The following is a 24,072-nucleotide window of genomic DNA, read 5'->3' as shown; positions in this document are numbered from 1 at the left end:
TGCTACGTACCAAAGGCTACTATAAAAAGAGAGTGTTGGATCCAACCTCCAAGGGGTTGATAAAACTTAACGTGGATGCCTCTTTTGATCATGACCTGCTTAGGCGGGTGTTGTGTGGAGGGATGATAAAGGGAAATTCATCATAGAGGGGAATTGAAGAATTGATTGGTGCACGGATGTCCTGACGGCTGAAGCTTTGGCGCTTAGATATGGGCTATCAATGGCTCAAATAGCAGGTTGCAACCGTCTGGTAATTAACTCAGATAACTTGGAGGCCATTGAAAGTTGAAACCATGAATAATAGAGGACGGTTGGCAAGTACAACGGCGGCAGTATTTGACGATTGTTATTTTTTGGCTTGTGATTTTCCCATCACTAGATTCAAGCACTATAATAGGGAAGCCAATAGGGTTGCACATGAACTTGCTAAAGTAGCTAAATTTTCTACAACTTTGAACTGGTTTGAGGAGCCTTTGAGCAAAATTGTACCTCTCCTCATAAACGATGTACTTGTTATTGCAAATGAATAAAGATATGTGTTTTTCAAAAAGAAAATACATGCGTACCAGTGCTACTATTGCAGAAGGGCAGCAACCTACCAATTGGAACAGATACACCAGACATAGTACCCGAAGCGGAATCAGTGACTTCTATCAAAACTCCTGAACCTGTAACTTGGTTTGTCAAGAAAAGAATGTTCCTGATTGTAGTTGTAGGTCACCGCAAATGTCTCTGTCTCGAGATCTGCCTTAGGCCTGCTTCCAAGTCTTCCAATGTGATTGTGATCATGGTCTCAGCGTCATTGCAACTGAAATCAAGACGAAGATCCAAGTTTTCACGTGCATTGACAAGCAGTGTGTCTACCAGACCTCCGTTCATCTGTTTAAGCCACTCCTCAGTGGTCTCCCTGGCAATCAGCTCTCCAACGGCACCTCTGGTGCAGCTCCGATGCAGCCTGAACCCGTAAAGCAAACTTGTGTCAGTCAGGCTATTCATCTTCAGAAGCAATATCTCCGCTAATTCTGTCGTGGTGAAATCATCAAAATCAAAGAACATCGTGACCCTCCTACAGAAACCATCGTTCGAGGCAATGACACGCTTCATTTGCTTGCAGTACCCAGCAAATATGACAACTACTTTGCCACTGTCCATTACAGACATTATCTCCTCCAGTGCCTCCAAACCATAATCCTTATCATCCGATTTTTGCGTTGGTATCAACCTGTAAGCTTCATCCACAAACAGAATCCCTCCCTCGGCGTCTTTTATCTGTAAGAATGCAGGCACAATTACAATGACAACGTATTAAGCAGAGAGAAAACACCACTAAACATTATAACACTATGGAGGGGAAAAGCCTATTATATTTAATTCACATATATAACCCATTTCACTGTTAATTAATATACTGAATGTCCTACGAAAACCAAACATAAGAACTGAATACCTAAGCACCAATATTAGGAGAAATAAATACAGAAACTGCTAAAATCACTAGGAATAGCACAAAACAGAATTGAGCTTTCAATACTAATACTTGCAAATCAGCAATAGAATTTTGTGCACGTCAATGTAGGTGCAGCAGGGTGTCAAAACTGAAGAGAAAATATCGATAAAACCTTCCGCCTCGTCTTTGGTCCAGTATGCCCCACAAATTCTCCAACAAGATCAGTTCGCTGAACTTCAGTAACTTTGTCAGTAGGGAGAATCCCAATCATATGTAGGAGCTTTCCAAGAATCCGAGCTACCATTGTTTTACCTGCATTAGAGGTTACAATACTATGCAGTGAGTATTGAATATTGATGGCTATGGTGCCTATATCGAAAAGTAAAAGCAACTGCATATCATGTTTTACCTGCATTAGAGGTTACAATATTATGCACTGAGTATTGAAATATTGATGGCTTTGGTGCCTATATCGAAAAGTAAAAGCAACCGCATATCATGTACTCCCTCAGTCCCAAAACAATGACGTGGTTTTACTTCAAATTTGAACTAAAACCACGGTCACTTATTTTGGGACAGAGGCAGTATATAGCCTTGTGTTCCGTATTGGCAAGTGCCAAATGTAACATGGCAGTAAAGGAATGGTCACACTTTTCAGGCCCATGAGCTTCGTGTTTGTCCAAGATTCGGGACAAGTCCTTTTTTAAATTTGCATAGCTATTCTAAATTTGCCCAACCAACCCAATTTATCAAAACATAACATTATCAACATTTCTGGGAACCCATTCTCAAGGATTTCAAAGTTAAGCGTGCTTGGCTTTGAGCAATTTGAGAATGGGTGACTGCCTGGGAAGTTAATTCCGGGTGCGCACGAGTGAGCACAAAGTGTGCAGGAAAAACTAGTGTTGGTCCGTGGGGGCAGTCTAGATCCCAGGTGGTAGCCAGGGGCGTAACACATTATAAGAGCATCTCTAGTAGAATTTTTATCCCTAAATACTGCCAAATCTGTAAAAATTGCACTCTAGCAGATTCCCTATCCCTCTACTTTTTTAAAGTCAACGCGGAAAACACCTTGATCCAAAATATAGGGAAAACACTTCACTGACCCTGTCCTATATTTTTCACTCCCATGGCAGGAGAGAGAATTCCCCCAACCACGGTTACCGGTTGACCCCGCCGCGGCCACACAGCCCCGACGGCCTCGCCAGCGAGGCCATGGGTCCCACCCATGCCCCCGTGGAAACTTTCCATCCACCCCATGCCGGGTCACCATGGCCCGCACCACCCCATTATGGCTCTCGAGCCGGCAGCGCAGCCAGCAAGGAAGCGTGGTGCTTCCCGCCTACGCGGTACTACGCCAAGCTACTGCCACCCTATAGGTTGCAGCCCCCCAGCCTCGTGTCGCACAATGCCGATCTCCCATTTCAGGGGCTTGCGCGCGGCATTGACGCTGCCACTAAGCCTGAAGCGGCCTTCCCCCGATCATGTCCCGGCCGCGCCTCCTACAGTCCCTCGAAGGCCCTCCTTCGCCGACCATTATCACTGGCGAGCTTGGCATGTGCAACGCCTCCGAGGTGTTCGACCGAATGCCCAAAAGGTGAGTATTTATTCCTTTTTTCCTCGATGTTTCGGTATTGTTGCTAATTGATTTTTACATTGCTAGTGCCAATTCTTTCATGAGCATGATGGGCATAGACAACATCGAATTCTCAATGCCAAATTATGAAGTAGAAGAACATGATTATGAAGTACTATGATCATATATTCTGTTCAACATACATGACATCTTGCTATCATAATTGCTCATGACTTGTTCGTTGCCATAGGTGGCTGTCATCCAAGGGATGTACAAGCAAATGTTAAAATCGAAAGGGAAGCCCTTTACCTTTCACCATTATTGGGCATTGCTCAAGAAAAGTCAAAAGTGGGGGAATAGGAATGAAGAAGCTCTACCGAAGAGGGCAAGGTAAAGACATGCTCAAGAAAAGTCAAAAGTGGGGGAATAGGAATGACGAAGCTCTACCGAAGAGGGCAAGGTCAAGACACTCTTCTCCCAAGAATGATGGAGGTGGAGATGAAGTTGGTGAGGGAGATGATGACGGGTGAACCATACTTGATGAGGCCCAAGAGAAAGAAGCACGAGAAGAACAGGTTAAAGACAAGCACGGAAGTTGGTGCCTTGGGGGAGAAACTTGATAGGATAGTAAGAACAAGGAGATGGCGGAGGAGATGATGAGATCAAGGAAGGAGGAGGCGGAGGAGATGATGGAAGCAAAAGAAGCTAGCAAGGTGGCAAGAGGTCAAGGGAAACGAGGAAAGAAAGGCAAGAGCCGAGGAGAGGATGCTTGCCATGGCGGACGGACAGGCCGTCACAGAGGAGCGAAGGCTTGCTCTCGAGGAGTGTAGGGTGAAGGTGAAGGCTAACAGAGAAATAAGCAAATATCACGTTCATGGATACCAATAGCATGGATGGGGGCATACTGGGAGCTTACTCGTCTGCATTATCTTGGCTTCCAAGGTGGTTGGGTGGGCAGTTTCATGGATATTGTGAACTTTGGGGGGAGGGGGGGCAATGAGAGTGTGTGAACTTTGCTTCTCATGTTTGGCAGTGAATGATGATTGATTTATCATGTGCTTTTGGATGATACGTGATCATTGGATGGATTATGTGATATGGTAACGGGTGTGGAGCACCCTATGGTCATCACCATGGAGTTGGCTCCGTCACCAAGGGACACGCGCACCATGTATACTAAGGTGAATTCTATCCTTTATGTGTGTCCACTTCGTTATCTCTTAGATGGTATACTACTTGAACCCCCCTGCATGTATAGGTTTGAGCAGAGCTTCACGCATATCAAGGAGTGCAAGCACAAGGGTACGCCTAGACCATCCGCGAGGGAAGCATGAAAGCGGTGACAGAAGAGGATGGAGCAACAGAAGGCGTGCAAAAGTTGCACTACCGGACTATCCGGTCAAGTGGACCATATTGTCCGGTCGCCGCTGGAGTCGCACACGAGGCTCTCTGGACTGACCAGACTATCCGGTCATGGGGCAGCCTGTCCGGTCCTCCCGACCAGACCGTTCGATAGTGTTGCCTACACGCAACATTTGGGCAAGGCTCGTGTATCTTTCCCTTTTTGCCCCTCACTTGCCCCTTCATGACTTGGACCTATATATACCTCCTTCCCTCCTCCATTTTAGGGTTAGCAACACATATGACCATATCTTGAGAGCCTTGCTCATCTCTATGTCCTCTTGGAGGATCAAGACCTCCATTAGAAGAATCCCAAGGGATTAGCCAAGGTCTCCATCTCTCTAAGATTTGGGGAAGACTATCGCTCAAGACCCTCATATCTCTTAGAGATTGGGGAAGAACTGCCTTAGTTATCTTCACTTTCCTTTGTTGTTGAATGCTTGTGATCCATCACTTTGACTTGAGATTTCAGGATTACTTGTGTGTGGATCTTGTCCAATAGTGTTTTCCTCTTGTGTTTCCCGCAATTCCCTTTTTGGTCTTCGTGTTCGTGATTTCCCCAAATCCACCTCCAATTCGTGAAGATCGGGCCACCATAGTTTGGTCCTATATCATTTGGTATCATGAACAAGGATGCCACGATTTGGAGCCCATCCCCCTTACTTTTATAGCCTTTTTTTATTTTCCTTGCCTAATTTGATAATCCCCAAAAAAATTGCCATTCCCGATTTTGAGTGATTTGTGGTTTCTAGCGAGTTTTTGTTGGATTTGATCCATGGATCCGGTGTTTTGCCGTTTGTTATAGCCTCCTTAGCGTTTCCTGGCCCCATTTTTTTTCTTTTCCCCCACCAATTTCAAGCTTGAAATCATCTATTGTCGCCCAAAAAGTCAAACCATGTCAAGGACTGTCAGTCCCCCCCCCCCCCCCCGACCAGACTACCCGGTAGTACAAAAAAATGCCACGGCTGGTTCCATGTTTTGGCCATAACTTCCACATCCAGACTCCGATTTCAGTGTTCTTGGGCTCGCTTTGAAGCTATCGGTGTGCTTTTAATCCTCACATTGGTTTCCACATCTTTTGGCCAAGAAAAATTTGGAGGTACTTCATCGTCAAAGAATATCTCCTCCACCTATCAAGCTTATCTTCGCTGGCTTAAGACCTTGGACGTCTACAACAATACTTGTACCTCTACATCAACTACATCAACAACCAAGCTCGCCTACACCGGCAATTACTCCATACTTTGACACCTTCAATCGGAAGCAAGGCCGGTACCTCTGACTTTGTGAAAGGTAAAGTGTGACGAAGGTATTCATTCCATCACAAACTCTTCCTTGCCATTACACTTGACAGCCCCACCATTCTTTGCGAATACCTTTCAAACCTATTGAGATTAGCTATCCGAGTGTTGTCGGGCCTTGTGAACTCGAGCACCTTAGTGATTGCATAATATCGTGTTATAGTATACTCCTAGCATCTTATTGTGTTACTTGTCTTGCATATTTGGTCGAGGCTCAAGAAAGTGGTGAGACGAAGAGAAGTGCAAAAAAAAAGCGATACAAAAGAAAGAGAAAGAAAGAGCAAGAGTCACAAAATCTTATAAACAAGATCATTTTGAGAAAAAGATAATTGTGCATAAGGAATTAAGAATACTTGAAACAGGAAACGTTACGCTTACATACATAGGTTGGTGCCAAGTTGCGAATCTTGCCCTATCATGAAACCAAGCTAGCATCTCTCCTTGTGCTTGTGCAACACAAGCTTAGTGTCCATTAGGCAATATTATATTGCTCATCCCTACAGTTGCATTAGCCCCATTTATCTCCACGTGTGATTTTCCTTTTGCTTCTGTATCCATCCTTTCGTGAACACTTCCCTGCCATTTTGAGTTCATTGTGATTCTCTTCCAACTTTTACATATCTTGGACTTCAAATTGCTTGATTTCGTCCACTGATCCCTAATGAGCTCCACTGTAAGCCTTTGCGTGTAGGTGTGAGGTTGGACAAGGGCTCATTACCAAGTGCATATTATCAATTGTGAAGTCGCTTGATCCTTCACCAACATCGGAAAGAGGTAACTTTGGTATTGTTTGTTCCCTTCTCTACTCACACCTTGCTCGAGTGCTACTATGGATAGGGAAGGTAATTCACATTCGGTCTACGCCAACAATGACAAGTTTGATGCTGAGATGGACCTTTGGGATGCCAAGATTGGCGCCAAGGTGAACACACAAGTAGAGCTTCTTCAGCAAATGCTCAAGAACCGCAAGTCTTGTTCTTCTTCAAGATCATCTTCAAGAAGGCGTTCAAATGCACATGCATCCAAGCTACCATCTACTTCCAGATCACACCGACACCGACACCATCACTGACAAGAAGCTACGACGCCAACATCAAGGCGACCAACTACAAGCAAGGGAGACCACTCCATCTTCGGGGTCACCACATGTGAGATGGCCAAGCATGGGATATTCCCTTTTGGTCATCATGGTGGCGAATGATGATGATCCACACCTTATGGCCTTCATCCTTAGCGACGGTAATGAGATGGTTGAGCATGACTTTCTCTTCAACCATGGCGGGCATATGGTGATGAGTTGAGACATTTTGGTGCGGAGCACCCTATGGTCATCCGCATAGATACACCACCATCGCCCCAAGCACCAAGTGGACCAATGACGAGAGCATGTAAACGAGCTATCAAGAACAAGTTGTCTTCTCTCATTATTGAGCTTCCCTTCACTTCACGTGAGACATGGATGCTACCTCAAGCGGAGACCTTGTGCACACTTGGGTACCACCAAGATTGTCATGGAGAAGACTTAGCTTCTCCTTCCTCTGAATCAAGTCTTCTTCCTCGGCTCTTTCTTCCTCTCCACGTCTCTGTATCGTGAGTTCGACAATTCCATACCCCAGCCATGGCTAGGGAGTACTACCAGTCGGTAGCAATCTCCATCACAGGATCACCAAGAACTCTGATGGGAGAAGGATCTCTTGAGATCTCCAAGCCTCATCTCCTTAGGATTTGAGATGAACTCTACCCTAGTGCTATTTCCCTTGGATTGTTCTTGTATTCTTGTGAATCTCATGTGTGTTATTCTAGTCGATGTGTGATTTGGACTTGTCATGATTTTCCCTCTTGTGATTTGGTTGTTCTTTCTTTTCCCCCTCCAAGTGTGAAAAGATTAGCCATCTAGGGTTCCACCCTACATCATCTTCGATCAAAGCAAGGTTGATTCACATCGTGGAGTCACTCCACCCTCTCACTTTCTGGCCTATTTTTGTTTCTTTTCACACAATTTCAAAAATTCCCACCAAAAATAGCCCCACCAATTTTTTCATTTTGTTGGTTCTTGTGAGAATTTGTTCATTTGGATCCATGTATTTGTTGTTTGGCAAGTGGATCTGGCCTTCCCCAACCCCCACACCTTTCCCCACCATGAAACCCACCCCCAAAAAATTATCCCCAAAATTTCGAGTTCATCCAGAGCAGTTTTCTCCACGAGTTGACTTGCCCGGAGCATCCGGATCCCATCCCGGACGATCCAGCCAACGCCCAGACAATCTGAAACCTAGTCCAGATCATCCGACTTCAGCCTATCGAGACTAAAAATCCAAAAAAAAAAAAAACTAAGCCCCACCACCAAGCCTTCCGCATACCTAGCAACCTTTACACCACCATACCTTCCGCAATACCACCCATTTCGCCCACGACAACCTACCCTCCGCTTCATAACCCAATTTTGACCCATTTTATTTGAGATTTTGAGTTGCGGTTTTCCGTTTCCTAATGTGTTTCGGCTAATTAGGGACGCGACGACATCAACATCACCGTCATTCATCATCGCCTACGAACCCGTCATCGACAACGACCACTTCACCCTTTGACACCATGACCGTAAGCAAGGATAGCAACTTCTCCGACCTCGACGAAGGTAGTGTTGACGTAGGTATCAATTCCGTCATCATCTCACCTTCCCTTGCCATTGCATTGTTAGCCCCGAGCCTTTTGTGTCACTTGCCCGTTGAGACTAGCCATTTGAGTATTGTCGGGCCAAGTTACTTCTGCACTGTAGTGATACATACTACGCATAGCTGCAATTGTGTGCATCAATCTTGTTATCATCTCTTGTGTCATAAGTTACTCCCGTGCATACATAATTGCTACATCGGCTCGTGCATCAAGCATCTTGGCAAGGAAGCATAAAAAACGAGAGAAAAGCTTTTAAGCATACTTGGGATAGAAAACATGTTTCGTTCTTGTAGGTTGGTGCACAAGGACATATCTTGCCCATTTGAGCAATCATGCTAGCGTCTCTCTCGCGTTGTGCAACATGAACTTTTCCGTGGAAACACACTTTGTGCATTCCTTGGTTGCACATCTGTGTGTGTTCCCATGTACCACTCATGGCTATTGATCTATTTGCTTTACTTGCAATTTGTGAATCCTCTTCAACATTTTGCATATCTTGACTAAAACTTGCTTGAATTTTGTGCCAATTATCCTAACCGAGCTCCTCGACAAACTTTACTTTGTAGGTGTGAGAAACAAGTCTGGTACCAATTCCACTATTATAGCATTCACATTGAGTGATACTCAATACATTCTCAACCTTGGGAAAGGTAATTGGGTATTGTTCTCTCATTTCCTACTAACCTTTGCTCGAGTCTTGTCATGGATAGGCCAAGCGCATCGAACCCGGTCTTCGACTACAACGAAGACGCGAACAACTCCATCACCAAAACTGATCACTTAGGCCTCCAATGAGTGATGCATGATTCCATTGGTGTCTTGAACGACCGCATCAATGGTCTCGCCAATGTCATCCCAATCTGAAGCGCGGACAAGGGAGTACCTCGACGCCAAGATTACAACTCAAATGGATGAACTTCGAGCATTGATGGTCAACTGCAAGTCTTCATCATCTTCGTCCTCATCAAGGAGAAGATGCTCAAGTCACCAATCTTTGGAGCCCCCATCCAATGCAAGTTCCATACCGCCTCGTGCTCGTCTTCGAGACCAACGCACGATCAACAAGCTTCGCCTCCAATCCGCGGTAATGGATTACAAGACCGCATCTTAGAGCGTGAGCGACGCCGTCATGAAGAACAAGATGCCCTTAAACAACAAATGCGCCAAGAAGAATAAGACACCCTTCGCCAAGAAAACGAAGCACAATGAGCACTCCGTGACGCTCAATTCTAACACCAAGAGCGCCAAAGAAGAGAACGAGAGGCGCAAGATGATGAACAAGCCCGACGTGAGGAACGACATGAATTGAGGTGAATGGCACATACTCCTCATCCTCGTGGCACACATTATACTGAGCACAATGACGACACTTGTTGGGTGAATCACCACATGAATGATGGCTATTGTGCTCACGCTAACCACCTTTGTGTTTCAAACTGTTGGTTCCGTTTGCTCATTTGAAGGAATCACAAGGTGGTGTCGCCATGAGACATCTTGCCCACGAGAAGATATACACTATGCTTGCCAACAAGTTCTTCGGGAACCTTCCTAAGGTGAATTCTTTCCCTTTGAGCCATCTTGATATGAGCATGAGGAATGGGCTACACTTTCATTGTTGTTTCCTTCTTGTTGTTTGCATATATACATGTCATGGATTGAGGAGCGACATTCGAGAGTGGCCATATAGACCGTGAAGATGATGAGTACATGGTGTTTGACAAGTTCCACTCTTGCATCGACTCTGGTCTCTCTCTTTTCTCTTTCCCATAGTGATTTGGACTTTGATCAGAGGTCGGGTCTTTTGTGTGTGTGTGGGGGGGGGGGGGGGGGGTGGCTCCATCGCAAAGGGACACGTGCATCACGCATACTAAGGTTAATTATAACCTTTATGTGTGTCTAATTGGTTCTCTCTTGGATGATATACTTGACCCTCCCTCGTACATGTATAGGTTTGAGCGGAGCTTCACGCGTATCAAGGAGTGGAAGCACAAGGGTACGCCTAAACCATCCGCGAGGGAAGCATGGAAGCGGTGACGGAAGAAGACGGAGCAACGAAAGAAGGTGTGCAAAAGTAGCACTACCTATCCGGTCAGGCGGACCAAACTGTCCGATCGCCGCTCGAGTCGCACCCGAGGCTCTTTGGACTGACCATACTGTCCGGTCAAAGGGTCTGATCGACCAAATTGTCCGGTCCTCCCAACCGGACTGTCTGGTGGTGTTGCCTGCGCGCAGAATTTGTGCAAGGCCCATGTACCTTTCCCTTGTTGCCACCACTTACCCCTTCATGCCTTGGACCTATATATACCTCCTCCATTTTAGGGTTAGCAAAGCATATGAATAGATCTTAAGAGAGCTTTGCTCATCTTTATCTCATCTTGGAGGATCAAGACCTCCATTAGGAGAAGAATCCCAAGGGATTAACCAAGGCCTCCATCTCTTTTAGAGATTTGGGGAAGACCATCTCTCTAAGACCCCCCCCCCCCCCACACACACACACACTCTTAGAGATTGGGGAAGAACTACCCTAGTTATCTTTACTTTCCATTGTTGTTGAATGCTTGTGATGCACCACTTTGACTTGAGATTTGAGGAGTACTTGTGTGTGGATCTTCTCCGATAGTGTTCTCCTCGTGTTTTCCCCCAATTTCGCCTTGTGCTCTTCGTGTTATTCGTGATCTCCCTCCAAATCCACCTCCAATTCCTTTAGATCGGGACACACCATAGGTTGGTCCTATATCAGTAACGAACTACTTCGGATCATGTCGTGCATCTTGGATGCTATGTTGTGTTTGAGTTTGAATTTGAAAATTTCAAAGTTATGGCATTGCAATATCATTGAATTGTGTGGGGTAGAAAATAAGAGTTTGAATATGATGTGAAATTGGACTTGTAATGGAGTGAATCATAAAGAGAAGAGAAATGGAGGAAAGAAATATAGGGATTGCAGCTTTGGAGAATCTGCTAGACTAGACTGGAGCACCCTGGAATCTCTGAAAACTTTTAGGGATTGACCCAAAAATGGTTTTAGGGTGTCCCATTTTAGGAATTCTACTAGAGGTGCTCTAACAATGAATTCCATAATGATAAATCATGCTGAGAACTGAAAAGGATTTTTGTAATAGAAAAAGGGTAGCTTCTGTGTGGATCACCACCTGTTCCTGGATTGCCCAGAAATGCCATGTGGGGAGCTCTTCTGGTAGCAATCCCTAAGCCCATAGCCCGGCGCTTTTCATCAAAAAGCATTCCCCTGGCCCATCGACGTAATTGCATTTTCAGCTCTTGCAACCCCACGATTTGTGATATTGCTTCTTCAAACTCCGCCATTGACCGTTGTTCATGACATGTCATGAGGGCTTTTTGTTTTCTTTGTTCCTCCATATGGCGAGTGAGGAGCTGGAGCAGCATCTCATTGCCAGCTCCTCCTGGGATATGATTTAAGGGGATTTTGCCTTCCTGGGGGCAACATGTGATAGAACAACGTTTACTATTTCTGATACAGTTGTACAGAAAGCAATTGAACCATCATTAGGGAACCAACTGTACGTACATCATCTTTAGCATTGCAATCTGCATTATAGCTTAGCAACAAATTGACGGTGCTGCAATCTCCAGTTTGAAGTGCATGCCAGACAGCTAAATGCAATGGTGACATGCCATTCTGCAACAATATGAATTACACATATTAAGTGTGTGAATTTAGTCAACTCAGGTGGCCTAAAAGAGAAAATAGAAAGTAAATGGATAGATCTTACATTTGCTTTGGCTCCTGTATGTACACCACGTTCAAGGAGCAATTTTGCTGATTCATAAGAACTATTTTTTACTGCCATATGCAGGGGTGTCTCTCCGTACTGAAGAGCAACGGAATTGGTAGTTTATATGCTAATCTCAAATCATAGAAGGAAAGAAAACTGGGCGGAGGAGCTAATAAGGTACTAGCAAATGTGGTACTTTAGTTACCATGTTCTTTGCCTCCACCTCAACCCTATCTGAACCTTGCCCTTGCCAATCAAGAAGGAATTTCACTATCTCAGTATTATTGTATCCAGCTGCGACATGAAGTGGTGTTTGGCACATCTGCATCGTACATAAAAAAAAGTAAGATACGCAGTTTGTGGACAACATTACCCATGGCTAATTCAAAGGAATAGACAAAGAACGTATAGCCACGGTTGTCTGGGATCTAGTCAAATTCCATGCAATTAAGCTGTCATTCACCCGCTCATATTCACGTTCTCAAAATCAGACTTTCCTTCCTATTCTAGAATGTCACAATTGGGTTATACATGATGTTAGCTCTAGGTATAGGATCATGTCAAGTAAATATTTTTGTAAAAGCGTTCTATTTGGCCACAGTGGGAGATATGTCATTGTAGAAAATGGTCATTGTAAATTTTATCATATGCTCTTTTCTGAAAGGCAAGCAGAAAAGGACTGCAATAAGGTTTCCTACCAAGATTTGCACATGACAACATCCTATTGACCGGCAAGAAGAGCAATAAGGAAATACAAATGACATGAAATAGACAAGCATATCAAGACAATTGGTCGAATTGGGAGATAAAATTATCGCTGAGGTATAGTGTTGACAATGACGTAATAAAATCTTTACTCCTATAAAAGAACCAGTTCGTGCTGATGGTCCGTCTGCCTCTTCGCCGAGAAGGAATAAAGAAACGTGCAGCGGCAAGAGTCTAAACGCTGCCCTCCCACTCAGGCACGTGAAGGTTTACATGTGCTTTGATCGAAGGGAATATTACCTAACATATTTTGCTGCCAAGCGCCTGCTAGCACCGGCCATTCTTCCACAATCATCTCGCGTCGTCCATCCCATTGCCTCCTCATGGCCTCCCCCAATCCCTCTATCCTGCCGCCTCTCTCCTTCAATCCCAATCCCCGGCCAGCTCCAATCCCACTTCAAAATTCAAATTAGAGAAACTGCAACCCCTTGCTGCGCCCGCCCGATTTCTCCCCGGCTTCGTCATCCATTTTCCTCTATTTCTCCTCCGCTCTCCGCACGTTCAGTTTCCCCTGCCATGCTCGCTCGCTGTCGCCAGTGTTGCATGCAGTGAGGCCATACCCACTGCCTGAGTCACTCGCTCGTCGCTGCCGGGATTGTGTGGAGGCCACATACCCTGCCGGCACGCTTGTTCGCCATCGCCAGACAGCTTGGAGGTCGCATAAACTGCTGGGGACCTCGCTCAAGAACTTCAGCGCGGCCTCACGAGCACAGTGCAACGCTGCGTCAAGGAGCAAGCAGACCGTTCGTCGTGCTCTGCGCCTCTCCTTTCTCTTCCATCCGAGCACATCGTCGCCTCTTCAGATTTGCACTCTATTTACGTCTCCACAAGGTACACCATGTCAGTTCTGAATTAGTTGGATTATAGCTTAGTGAACTGCAGTTCATGTTTGAACTTGAATATATGGACGAGACGGAAATCTTGGATTCTAAATTACGTCCACCATGTTTGGACTTCCTTGATGTTTTTGCCTAATCACTTCACAAATCCTTAAGTAATAAGATTCAATTATACAACAATGATCTGCTGAAGGTGTTCAGTGATGAATATTTTCCCTTCAGGGATAACAAAGTAAAAAAAGAATCATGTATGTGAATTCTTGCTGTTAAGTGGAGATTCCTGCCCAAAGAGCGCAACAGTCGAACCGTCTATAAACTACTCTTGCAGCCCAATAGAAATCAATTTATATACTAGGGTCAGTCATCTAAAATTGCTTTCCATGGACATGTTTGAAGTTCACACAGACAACTTTCAGAGAAGCAACTTGGATACTTGCTTTAATGTTCATTTTTGGAAATAACAGCAACCTGAATGACCATGACAGTCCCTTAATGTGAGGTGATCATTGCTTTCACTTGACTGATGTGTTATTTGCTCATTTTTTGTGTTCATACTGAAGTTAGTTGGTGGCTTGTTTGCACGATAGTTCAACTTACGAGAAAGTATAGTCAATGTAATTATTGTCAAAGCCGCTTCATACTTCAGACATTTACATGTTCACAACAATTATGCCTTCTAGATACGAGGTAAAAACTACGAGTAGTTTCATCGTATACATGTATGCAGTGATGGTCTCAGATCTTATGCTGGGTGTTTCATATCATCACAAAGAAGCCGACCAAGTTACTCAGTTCCTTGTTGGACTTCAAACTGGCTAAATTTCGCATTGTAGGGCTATACTATTTCTGAATTTTAGGGTGGTAGCAATAAGGGCGAGGTCCATGATCATGACACAGAGATGGGAAAGCGTGGGGAATGCAGGCAGCGGGAAGGTGTTGCGTTGTGGTTACCAGCTGTAGGGACGAGTATGTCATTAGCCATTTGAATATTGGCATAGGTGAGGATGATATAATTTTTCTTTATCAATAGTCATATTTTACATATTCAGATCAACATGTAAATATTCCAGCACCTAGTATCCTACAGAACTATAGCCTAAAGTGTTTGTGCTTGATCTAAGTCAGCTGGTATTTTTCAAGAAGGTGTTTCTCACCAAGGAAGGTAGTTATAATAAGCATTGGCATCAACACAAGAAATAAATTTAAGATAACCGAGATTTGCTAAAAAAAACAGCCAGAAGATTCCAATCTTACTAAGCATAGAGTTCCTGGCTGGACAAAAAATATATTAATTTTACTGTTCTGCTGAGTAGAAGGCAGTAGGTGTCTGGTTTTAGTCCAAGCTTAATCTAATGTAAGAAGAGGGTGAACATTTGTTCCATTAAGTAGTAATCTAATGATATATATACAACAAAGGTTGCCTGCCGAGAGCATTGCCTCCAGTGGCTTGCTGTGCGTTGAGTATTTGTTTGCAAGATGTAACATAATCCAAGGCACCTATCTAATAAAGGGGTGAATCGTGTGTATAATCTGTGTACAACAGTATATATGTGTAAATGTTTCAGATTGTATAACATCGCCATTGATTTTCTTTTTAATTAAACAACGCTTGCCGGAGATGACAAATCAAAGAGATCACACCCCAGTGGTAGAGGCGAGTAGAGTGGAGGTGTGCAGTGCACAACGGGCAAAGCAGAGGCTGAAAGTTTGTCTGATTTCTTGTGCTTGGGTATGAGCTGTTCTGTAGTAAAGGAAGATACTCTGCCTTTTTACATTGGTACTCCAATGTAAAAAATTAAAATAGTGAGGGAGGCACTCTGCCTTTTTATATGGAAGATACTCTGCTTTGTGGCAAGAGGAGATATCGTGTTACCTCTGCCCCTTTTTTGGGATTATTTACTTTTTAAAGGTAGGGCTAACGACCTAAATAGCAATAACTTAATTTTCATTCAGAAGTTGCTTATCACACATATCCCTTTACAGTATATCCAAGTTTAATAACAAGATTACAATCTTTGTTAGTTTTTTGTGACGTAACTTCGTGATAGCGCGTTTCTCTTGTTGAGAACCATATGCTCCATCAGACGATTGGTTTTAAGAAAGCATAAAAGAACATTGATGTGCAATCTTTCATTGGTTATGCAGTGGACAATAAAGACTTGATTGTGTACCGCCACTCTATTTTGTGCATCATATCTGGTAATGTTCTCCTTGTTTCTTCTTCTTGTTTCTTTTTTTTTTTTGCTCCTTTTCTTTGTTTGTTCAGCAAAGGACATATTAGAAGCTAGATTAGGACATGGACGGAAAGTATAAAAGTAAAGAAATAGTGGCAAATAAACGAAAGAAGACATTTGAGTGATGGTTGTTTTCTGAAAATTGTCATGATTATCTGTCCTTGCAGTTGTAGTGCCTCAGTTAAAGTTTGTTTATTCATGCTTTCTTACTTCTATCTTGCATCCAAGACCTAAAATACATATGTTTGTAATTCTTTTTGTTTCTTCTTGAAATGCATACGTCTTTTCATCTCAATTTTATTATATGAGCAACATTGTTATGATGACACCTCTATTTTTATTCATCTGTGGCAACGCATGGGCATCTAACTAGTACTCTCTCCGTCCCAAAATAAGTGACTCAACTTTGTACTAGTCAACTTTGTACTAATAGTACAAAGTTGAGTCACTTATTTGGGGACGGAGAGAGTACATGATAAGACCCATTCCTAATTTTGTTGTAAACTAAACCAGACTCGTGCAAATATCAAGGCTCTTGTACGAGGGCACAGGACAGGATATCCAAACATACTCAGTTTTCTCCGAGAGTAAAATCTAGCCAGTTCACCAAAGCAATGCCATAATTTACATGGGAAAGCGACCCGTCTTAAATGGTAACAGGCCATCTAGAAAAGGGATCGAAGCCAAGACAAATAGACAATTAAAGGAACAAAATAATGAAGAAAATCCAATATTCAATCAAACGAATCAAGGGGGATTTTTTGGAAGGAAGCAGGACAGCACACTCCAAGGAAACAGAAATGGCAACAAGAAAAATCTAACACGGCAGGAATAGAAAATTCAAAATTCGGCACCAGGGAACAAGCAAAATTCAGAACCATCGTAGTTGCGCTTTCTTGGTTCCGGAAAGGAACTCGTATCCCTACACAAAAAAAATGGAAGAAATAGACAGCAAAGAAGCACATTAACTACACGAAGAGGAGCAAATAAACACGGTGGCGATGCAGTTCAAGTGCAATGTGCAGAGAGTCACGGCCGAAGATTCCGAATAGCCAACGCGGGGATGAAATCCAAGAACGAGCTCAAGAAAATCAAGCCTCGGCCATACAATCTGACTAAAACCACATATTTACACCGACAAACGCTGCTTTTCTAACGAATCTCGTATGCTCAATCCACACTGCATGTGTCAAGAACGCCAGGAACGAGCAAAGATCGTGCGTCTGAAGCTGAAGAAAGGCAAGGAGGGAACGCAAGTAACAGGAAGCGCACGGACCACAGGATTCTTGTCGTTGAGGAGGGCAGGGTTCTCCTGCAGCTTCCTCTGGACGGCCGCCACGTCGCCAGCGCGCACGAGGCCGTGGATGTTCTCGGACTTGGGCGGCGTCGCCCGTCCGTTCTGGCTACCCGGCCCCGGCATCTGTTGCCGCCTTCGCTCCACTGCCCTAACCTATGGCCCCTCGGCGTGTGTGTGCGAGCGTGCGCGCTCCTCTAGCTGCGTGTGGTGTGAGGAGGAACCGCCGAGGAAGAATGGGAGGGGAAGGACGGACGGTGACCAATCCATCCGCTGCTCCTGCCCTCGGGATTGGAATGACAATTGTCCCGGTCCTCGTCCGGTAGCCTCTCAGGGAGGTAAATGATCCAATAAAGAAGTAAAGTGGGGTAAAAGATTCAATTTCTCCTTTTTTATAGTTTGATTGATTTGATGATTTGGTGTTTTGTGAAACCACCAACCCTCCCTCCAACCTTCTATTCGTGCCCGACCCCCTCTCTCCCACATTCTTCCTCCTCAACCGCCTCCTCCCACCTTCCCTCCGCCTTTCTCTGTCGGTGCCGCCAGGGTCTCATGCCTCCGATGCTAGGGGGCACGCCGCCACGTAACCCCGTTGCCCCGGCGACCCACCTCCTTGCAACGCGAGGCGGGCGGTTCCCCCACGCCCAATGACCTCCCACCGCCCATCGCCGCCAAGTCCCTACCCCGGCGACCTCCCACCGCCCATCGCCGCCAAGTCCCTACCCCGGCGACCTCCCATCGCCCATCGCCACCAAGTCCCTACCCCGGCGACCTCCCACCGCAGCGGTGCCTCATCCCCGACTCGTCTGCCTCCAATGTCGCCGCACCCGCGATAGGGATTCTGAGATCCCCGAAACCCGCGGCCAACCGGCAACGGATTGGTGTTTCTCCGCCACCCTGCGCCCAGCCGGCTACGGATCCAGGCACCCCCTTCCAGCAGGCAACGGATCCGAGCTCCTCGTGCTACCCCCCCCCCATCCCTCGTTGTTCATCTCCGTCGAGCCGCAGGATCCGGCGAGACCTCGCGCCCGTTCGAGTGTTGCGGCTCTGGTGGAGCGACGCCAGGTACAGGGCGGCACGGGCTGGCTCCCCACATCAGACCTCCTGTGCAGCTACCGCCCCGCTCCCTCCCCTACTCGAGTACTCCGACGAGTACCCAGTAGCTCCACCAGCGGCGCTCCTCCAATTAGCATCGATCTGGTGCCCCTGTGATGCGGAGCATCCTCACCATGTCAAGAGTCCGTTCGGCAAGTGACACGTGCGACATCTACTTCACATACATAAAGGTTAATCATCTCCTTTACACGTGTTCACTTGACCCCTTCGAGAATGGTATACTACTTGACATCCCTCTCGTGTATATGCATAGGTATTGCCGGAGCTTCATTGACGACGAGGAGGAGTTCAAGTGCAAGAGAACATCTACACCATCGAAAAAGGGAGACGGAGGAGGAAGAGGGACCCCAAGACACGAAACACCGGAGGCCTCGGAGCGTCCCGGGTGCCCGGCCTCCTATGCCACGGGTGCCCGGACCACGGCGCCAAAGGGCGCGGCCCCTCTGTCCACCCCGGGTGCCCGCACCCCAACCACCGGGTACCCGCACCCCTGGGTGCCCACGCCCCGACCACCGGGTACCCGGCCCCCCTCCCAGGCGCCACCCCGGGTGCCCGGCCCTCAACCCTGGGTGCCCGGTCTTCTACTCCCCGACGACCCCGGGTGCCTGGTCTCTTTACCCCAGGTGCCCGGACCCCTCCGGTTGTGCCTGCGTGTACTTAGGGTCAAATGACCCTTTTACCCTCGTTTTCCTCTTATTTCGTCCCTAGCCTATAAACTCTTCCCCTAGCTCATTAGAGAGGATAGCAAAGTATATGTGAGATATTGAGAGAGCTTTGCTCATCTTCCTCCTCTTGGAGATCATGACCTCCTAAGGGAGAAGATCCTCTTGTGGATATCAAGGCCTCCTCTTGGAGAAGGATCCCCATCATAGGATCAACATCAAGACCTCTTTCCTCATAGGATTGGGATGAACTAGTTACCTCTTGTATCTTCTTGTGTTGGATTTGGACCCTTGTATCTCTCTTTGTGTGATTGGATCAAGTCAATTTGAGTGTTCCTCTTGTTTCCCCCCTTTGTGTTCTTCTTGTTCTTGGGGATTCCCCCCCCCCCAATTCGTGAAAGATCTCCATCCAGGGTTTCACCCTACAACATCTTGGTATCATGAGCCACGTTGATCACGAAATTGGAGCCCCCTTCTTGTTTTATAGCCTAATTTTGTTGTGTTCTTCCCCAATTTCGAAAATTCCCCACCAAAAATAGCCCCAATTGTTTTTTGTGATTTGTTGGTTTGATGAGGTTTTGTTGGATTTGATCCACGGATTTGCTTGGTTTCAAGTGGATCTAGCCTTTCCCCCATCCATCTCCACCTTTCCCTCCACGAAATCCACCAATTTCTTCCATTTTTCCACAAATTCCGCCCAATTCCGTGACCCCCGGGCACCCGGACCTCAAACCCCGGGCACCCGGACCCCTCGCCCATCCCCGCTGACCACCCCGGGTGCCCGCACCCCTTACCCCCGGGCCACTTCTTCCGCCCAACCCCGCTGACCCCCCCGGGTGCCCGCACCTCCGACCCCCGGGCACCCGCACCCTCCCGAATCAGCCCACCAACAAAAAACGTTTCGGCCACAACTTTTGCTCCTGAAGTCCTATTTTAACGTTCTTTAGCTCTTTGAGTAGCTATTGACATCCCACATCCATCTAGATAGGTTCCAACATCATTTGACTCCATCAAAATTCTGGCATTTTCGCATCTTTGCCTAGGCCATCCACCGTATCATCCGCAAAACCACCATAGCTTTCCGCAACCTAACCCATTTTGATCCATATAGCATTTGTGGTTGCTTGAGTGGTGACTTGAGTCTCCTAAGGTGTTTTCGCTACTTAGGGACGGTTGCTTCATCATCAACCACCACCACCACTTCCGCATTGCTAACTCCGGAATCACCTACGTATTCCGCTACCACCATTTGACATTTTCCTTCGAGGTTTCGAGTTTGCGGTTTTTTCCATTTCCTAGGGTGTTTCGGCTAACTAGGAATGGTTCAACATCGACAACACCGCCGCTCAACTTCGTCAAGGATTCGACATCGACCACTTCACCATTTTGACAACCTAACCGTAAGCAAGAACGGTGACCTCTATATCATCTTGGTATCGTGGTATCCCATCGTTGTACATTCATTCTTGCCATTACATTGTTAACCCCTTAGCCTATTTTGCGTCACTTGCCTATCGAGACTAGCTTTTGAGTATTGTCGGCAATGTTACTTGTGCACATTAGTGATCTGTACCTTCCATTGCATACATACCATATCATATTGGTATCATCATAGCATCCCTTGTGTCACAAGATTGTTCCCGCATATACACAATTGCTATCTTGGTTTGTGCATTTCGCATAAGTGGCCATACAAAAAAAAGAATAAGCTTTTAAGCAAAAAAGAGAGCAAAGAAGCTTGTAAGCAAGAGCCATAGCATCGCCACATTGCATACCATACTACCATATTGATCATCTTGGATCATCGTGTGCGAAACACCGGAACATCATACATCTATAGCATACTTGGGATACAAAGTTGATACACTTTGCATCTTCTAGGTTGTGCAGAAGTGTCATATCTGCCTATTGAGCAATCGTGCTAGCGTCTCTCTAGAGTTGTGTAACACGAGCGTTTTCCATGGATTCCACACTTTGTGCTCATTCCTTGGTTGCACGACCCCATTTATCTATCCGTGTGTGTGTTTCCGTGTGCCACCCATTGCTATTGGTCTACTTGTTTCACTTGCGAATTTGTGAATCTTTTCCAACATTATTGAGTCTTGCTAACATTTTGCATCAAATTTTTGTACCACTATCCTCACCGAGCTCCACCATAAGCCTTACTTGTGTAGGTGTGAGAATTGACAAGATCCGGTACCAATTGTGTTATTTCCTTGTTACATTATTGAGTGATCATTGATCCATCTTCAACATTGGATAAGTTACATTGGTCTAGTTCTTCCTTTCTTCCACTCACATTTGCTCGAGTCTTGTGATGGATAGGCACGGCATTTCATCTCCGGTCTTCGTCAACAACGACGGCGCGAACAACTACGTCACCAAATCGTCAATCTTCGATCTACAACGACAAATGCAAGGCGCACAATCAAGATTGTGAGAGCGCATAGACAACCTCGCCATCGACATACGACACTCCGAGCTACGTACAATAGACTACTTCGACAACAAGCTTTCCGCACAAAAGGAGGAGAATGATGCAAGGATGGAGGAGATTCGGGCCTTGGTCAAGTCTACTTCCCCTTCATCATCTTCAAGGCGGCGGCGAGCAAGTCGATCATCTTCAGAGTGCCCACACGATGTAAGCAATTCGTCCACGTTCACATCTCCATGGTGACTACCATCACATTCGCGATGAAGGGCAAGTCACCTCCAAGCAACATGTGCACGACGATGACGAACGACATCAACATGAAGATACTCGACACACGCAAACCTACAAGTCCGAACAAGCTCGACTTCACGCCAAGGATAAGCTTCATGAGCAAAAGAGAAGACCGCGAGACAAGCACCACCAAGAGGAAGCTCCGGCTACCACGACTACTTCAACATCTTCGCCAAGTGTTACCAAGGCATCTTTGCCTTTGGACGCACGGCATCTTCACCTACTTCCCACGAGTACCCCTACTTCGACATCATCAAGTCCAAGGCGATCAACTACGAGCGAGGGCGATACTTCCATCTTCGTAAGCCCCTCATGGAAGACGGTCGAGCATGGGAAATTCCCTTCGGTCATGGAGACGAGCTACGAGGTGCCACGTCATATGGACCTCATACAAGACGGCGATAAGACGGTCGAGCATGGGATTTTCCCTTCGACCACGACGACGTATGATGACTTGAGTGACTTATGCCACCATATTTAGAGTGAGAGTGCCTTCACCACTAGCCCCATATATGACGAGTTGCCCCAATTCTCATGTGAGGAGAGCCACCACCACCACCACTTGAGTGATTTGAGTGACTCCACCATATGTGACATTGAGCGCACCTACCTTGAGGGAGTGAGCGAGCCACCACCACATAGAGAGAGTGAGGTCATTTCGATTTCTAACAACTTAAACTCTACCTCTATTGTGTCTTCTCATTTGGTGCTAGGTCCCATATATGATGACGCGCCGATCCTCGACGACTTCGTCCTTCCTTTGGACAAGACGATGGGCATGGTGGACTATTATGCACCCCCACATGGTTCCATCAAGATGAAGACATTGACCACGACTTGGTCTTCGACACCTCACCTACAACGCATGAGCGATGCTCCAAAGGTAACATAGGTGATGGTACTTCACTTGTCCCACTAGTGGACTATCTTGCAAATGATTGCTTGCATGATGTTGATCACCTTATGGATTCATCACATACTACATCTTCTACTTGTTTCGATATAACACCCATTTATGAATATGATGTTGAGCATGTCTAATTACCTAGTTGTGATGCTATGCTCCATAGGATATCTTGTAAAAATTCTATTGGTCACATCATGTTTGACAATCCGCTTGACTTGTCATATGCTATGCATGAGATCAAAAACTTGTCATATTTGCAATCTCATCGTAGTGACTATGCATATGACATTAAAATAAACCCAATTTGCACATATGGCATAGATGACAAGCCCATGGTTATTGGCATTTGTTTTTCTTGTGATGATATTGATATGCTTCCTTTGCATCATTTATCTCATATGCCATGCCATGACCACCTAGCTTCGAATATGCATTGTTTTGGATGTTGTCCATTTTCTCCATATGATGTTTCCAATATTGCTCACGAGGAGACCCCCATAGTTTCCTCATACATATTAGGAGACTTTGATGCATTCCATACTTTGCATGATTCCCATAATTGCGTGCACCATATGCATACCATGAATAACAATGCTCTACATTTTTCTCATGATGCATTAAACAATTTGAGTCTCCATTATGCTATACGTAACAACAAACCCATCATGATGGATGACATGTTTCTATATCATGCATCTCATTTATTTGAGCATTGGATATTTCGTACTAACCAACACATGCACGTATGCATCATAATGGATGATGTGTACATCTATCACGCACACACAATTTTTTCTTTGTATTTGTTTTGTGTAGGTACCCATGAATACTTGTCAACCTCACAATCCCACGAGTTGACAAAACGAGCTCTAGAGAGCAAGGATGATTTGGGATCCCATGGAGTTTTATTCCCACCACTCCCTTCACACAATGATTTCGCGCATTTCTTCTACATGGCCCTCACATGGTTATGGGCTATTGTCCATTACATATTTTATGCCCATCTTGCCATGTTCACTTTGCATGACATGCTTATTCTGATGCCTTTACCATGCATTTGTGACCCATGCTTTGCATTACACATGATGATTGATTATACTACTTGTATGTGTATTTGCAAGCTTGGTGGAGATATTGCTTGTTCTTGCCATGTTTCCTTTATGATACATTCCTATGATGATACATTGATCTTGCTTTGTAATCGTGCTTGTGATATGTCATGTGCATTACCTATGCCTATTATTTGCTCACATGACATGATTGCCACGCTTTCCTCAAGTATGTTGCATCTTTGCACTACTAGCTTGAATGACTTGATTGCCTCGCACATATGCACATTATGCTTGGATTTTCTTGCACTTGCCCCATGTGTTTAGA

At 45.5% G+C, this 24,072-nt stretch overlaps 1 protein-coding gene across 2 annotated transcripts; it reads right to left on the bottom strand.

The window, feature by feature from the left end:
* Nucleotides 1–483: 483 nt before the first annotated feature.
* Nucleotides 484–17,612, bottom strand: LOC123144489 (protein CbxX, chromosomal). 2 transcript variants are annotated; one of them, XM_044563653.1, is made up of 8 exons: nucleotides 17,268–17,612; nucleotides 13,159–13,730; nucleotides 12,359–12,475; nucleotides 12,151–12,249; nucleotides 11,946–12,056; nucleotides 11,551–11,851; nucleotides 1,620–1,759; nucleotides 484–1,269 (listed from the first exon to the last, which is right to left on the bottom strand). In XM_044563653.1, exons 3-8 carry the CDS (start codon nucleotides 12,473–12,475, stop codon nucleotides 718–720), a joined length of 1,320 nt encoding a protein of 439 aa, XP_044419588.1. In that variant the 5' UTR covers nucleotides 13,159–13,730; nucleotides 17,268–17,612; the 3' UTR covers nucleotides 484–717. The 2 variants fall into 2 exon arrangements, with proteins under 2 accessions (XP_044419588.1, XP_044419587.1); XM_044563652.1 differs by lacking the exon at nucleotides 13,159–13,730.
* Nucleotides 17,613–24,072: the final 6,460 nt, after the last annotated feature.

The sequence above is a fragment of the Triticum aestivum genome, chromosome 6D (genome assembly GCF_018294505.1).
Source record: "Triticum aestivum cultivar Chinese Spring chromosome 6D, IWGSC CS RefSeq v2.1, whole genome shotgun sequence".
In the NCBI taxonomy this organism is placed as follows: Eukaryota; Viridiplantae; Streptophyta; class Magnoliopsida; order Poales; family Poaceae; genus Triticum; species Triticum aestivum.
Note: the sequence above shows the minus strand (reverse complement) of the source record. Positions and strands in the feature narration are given on the sequence as shown.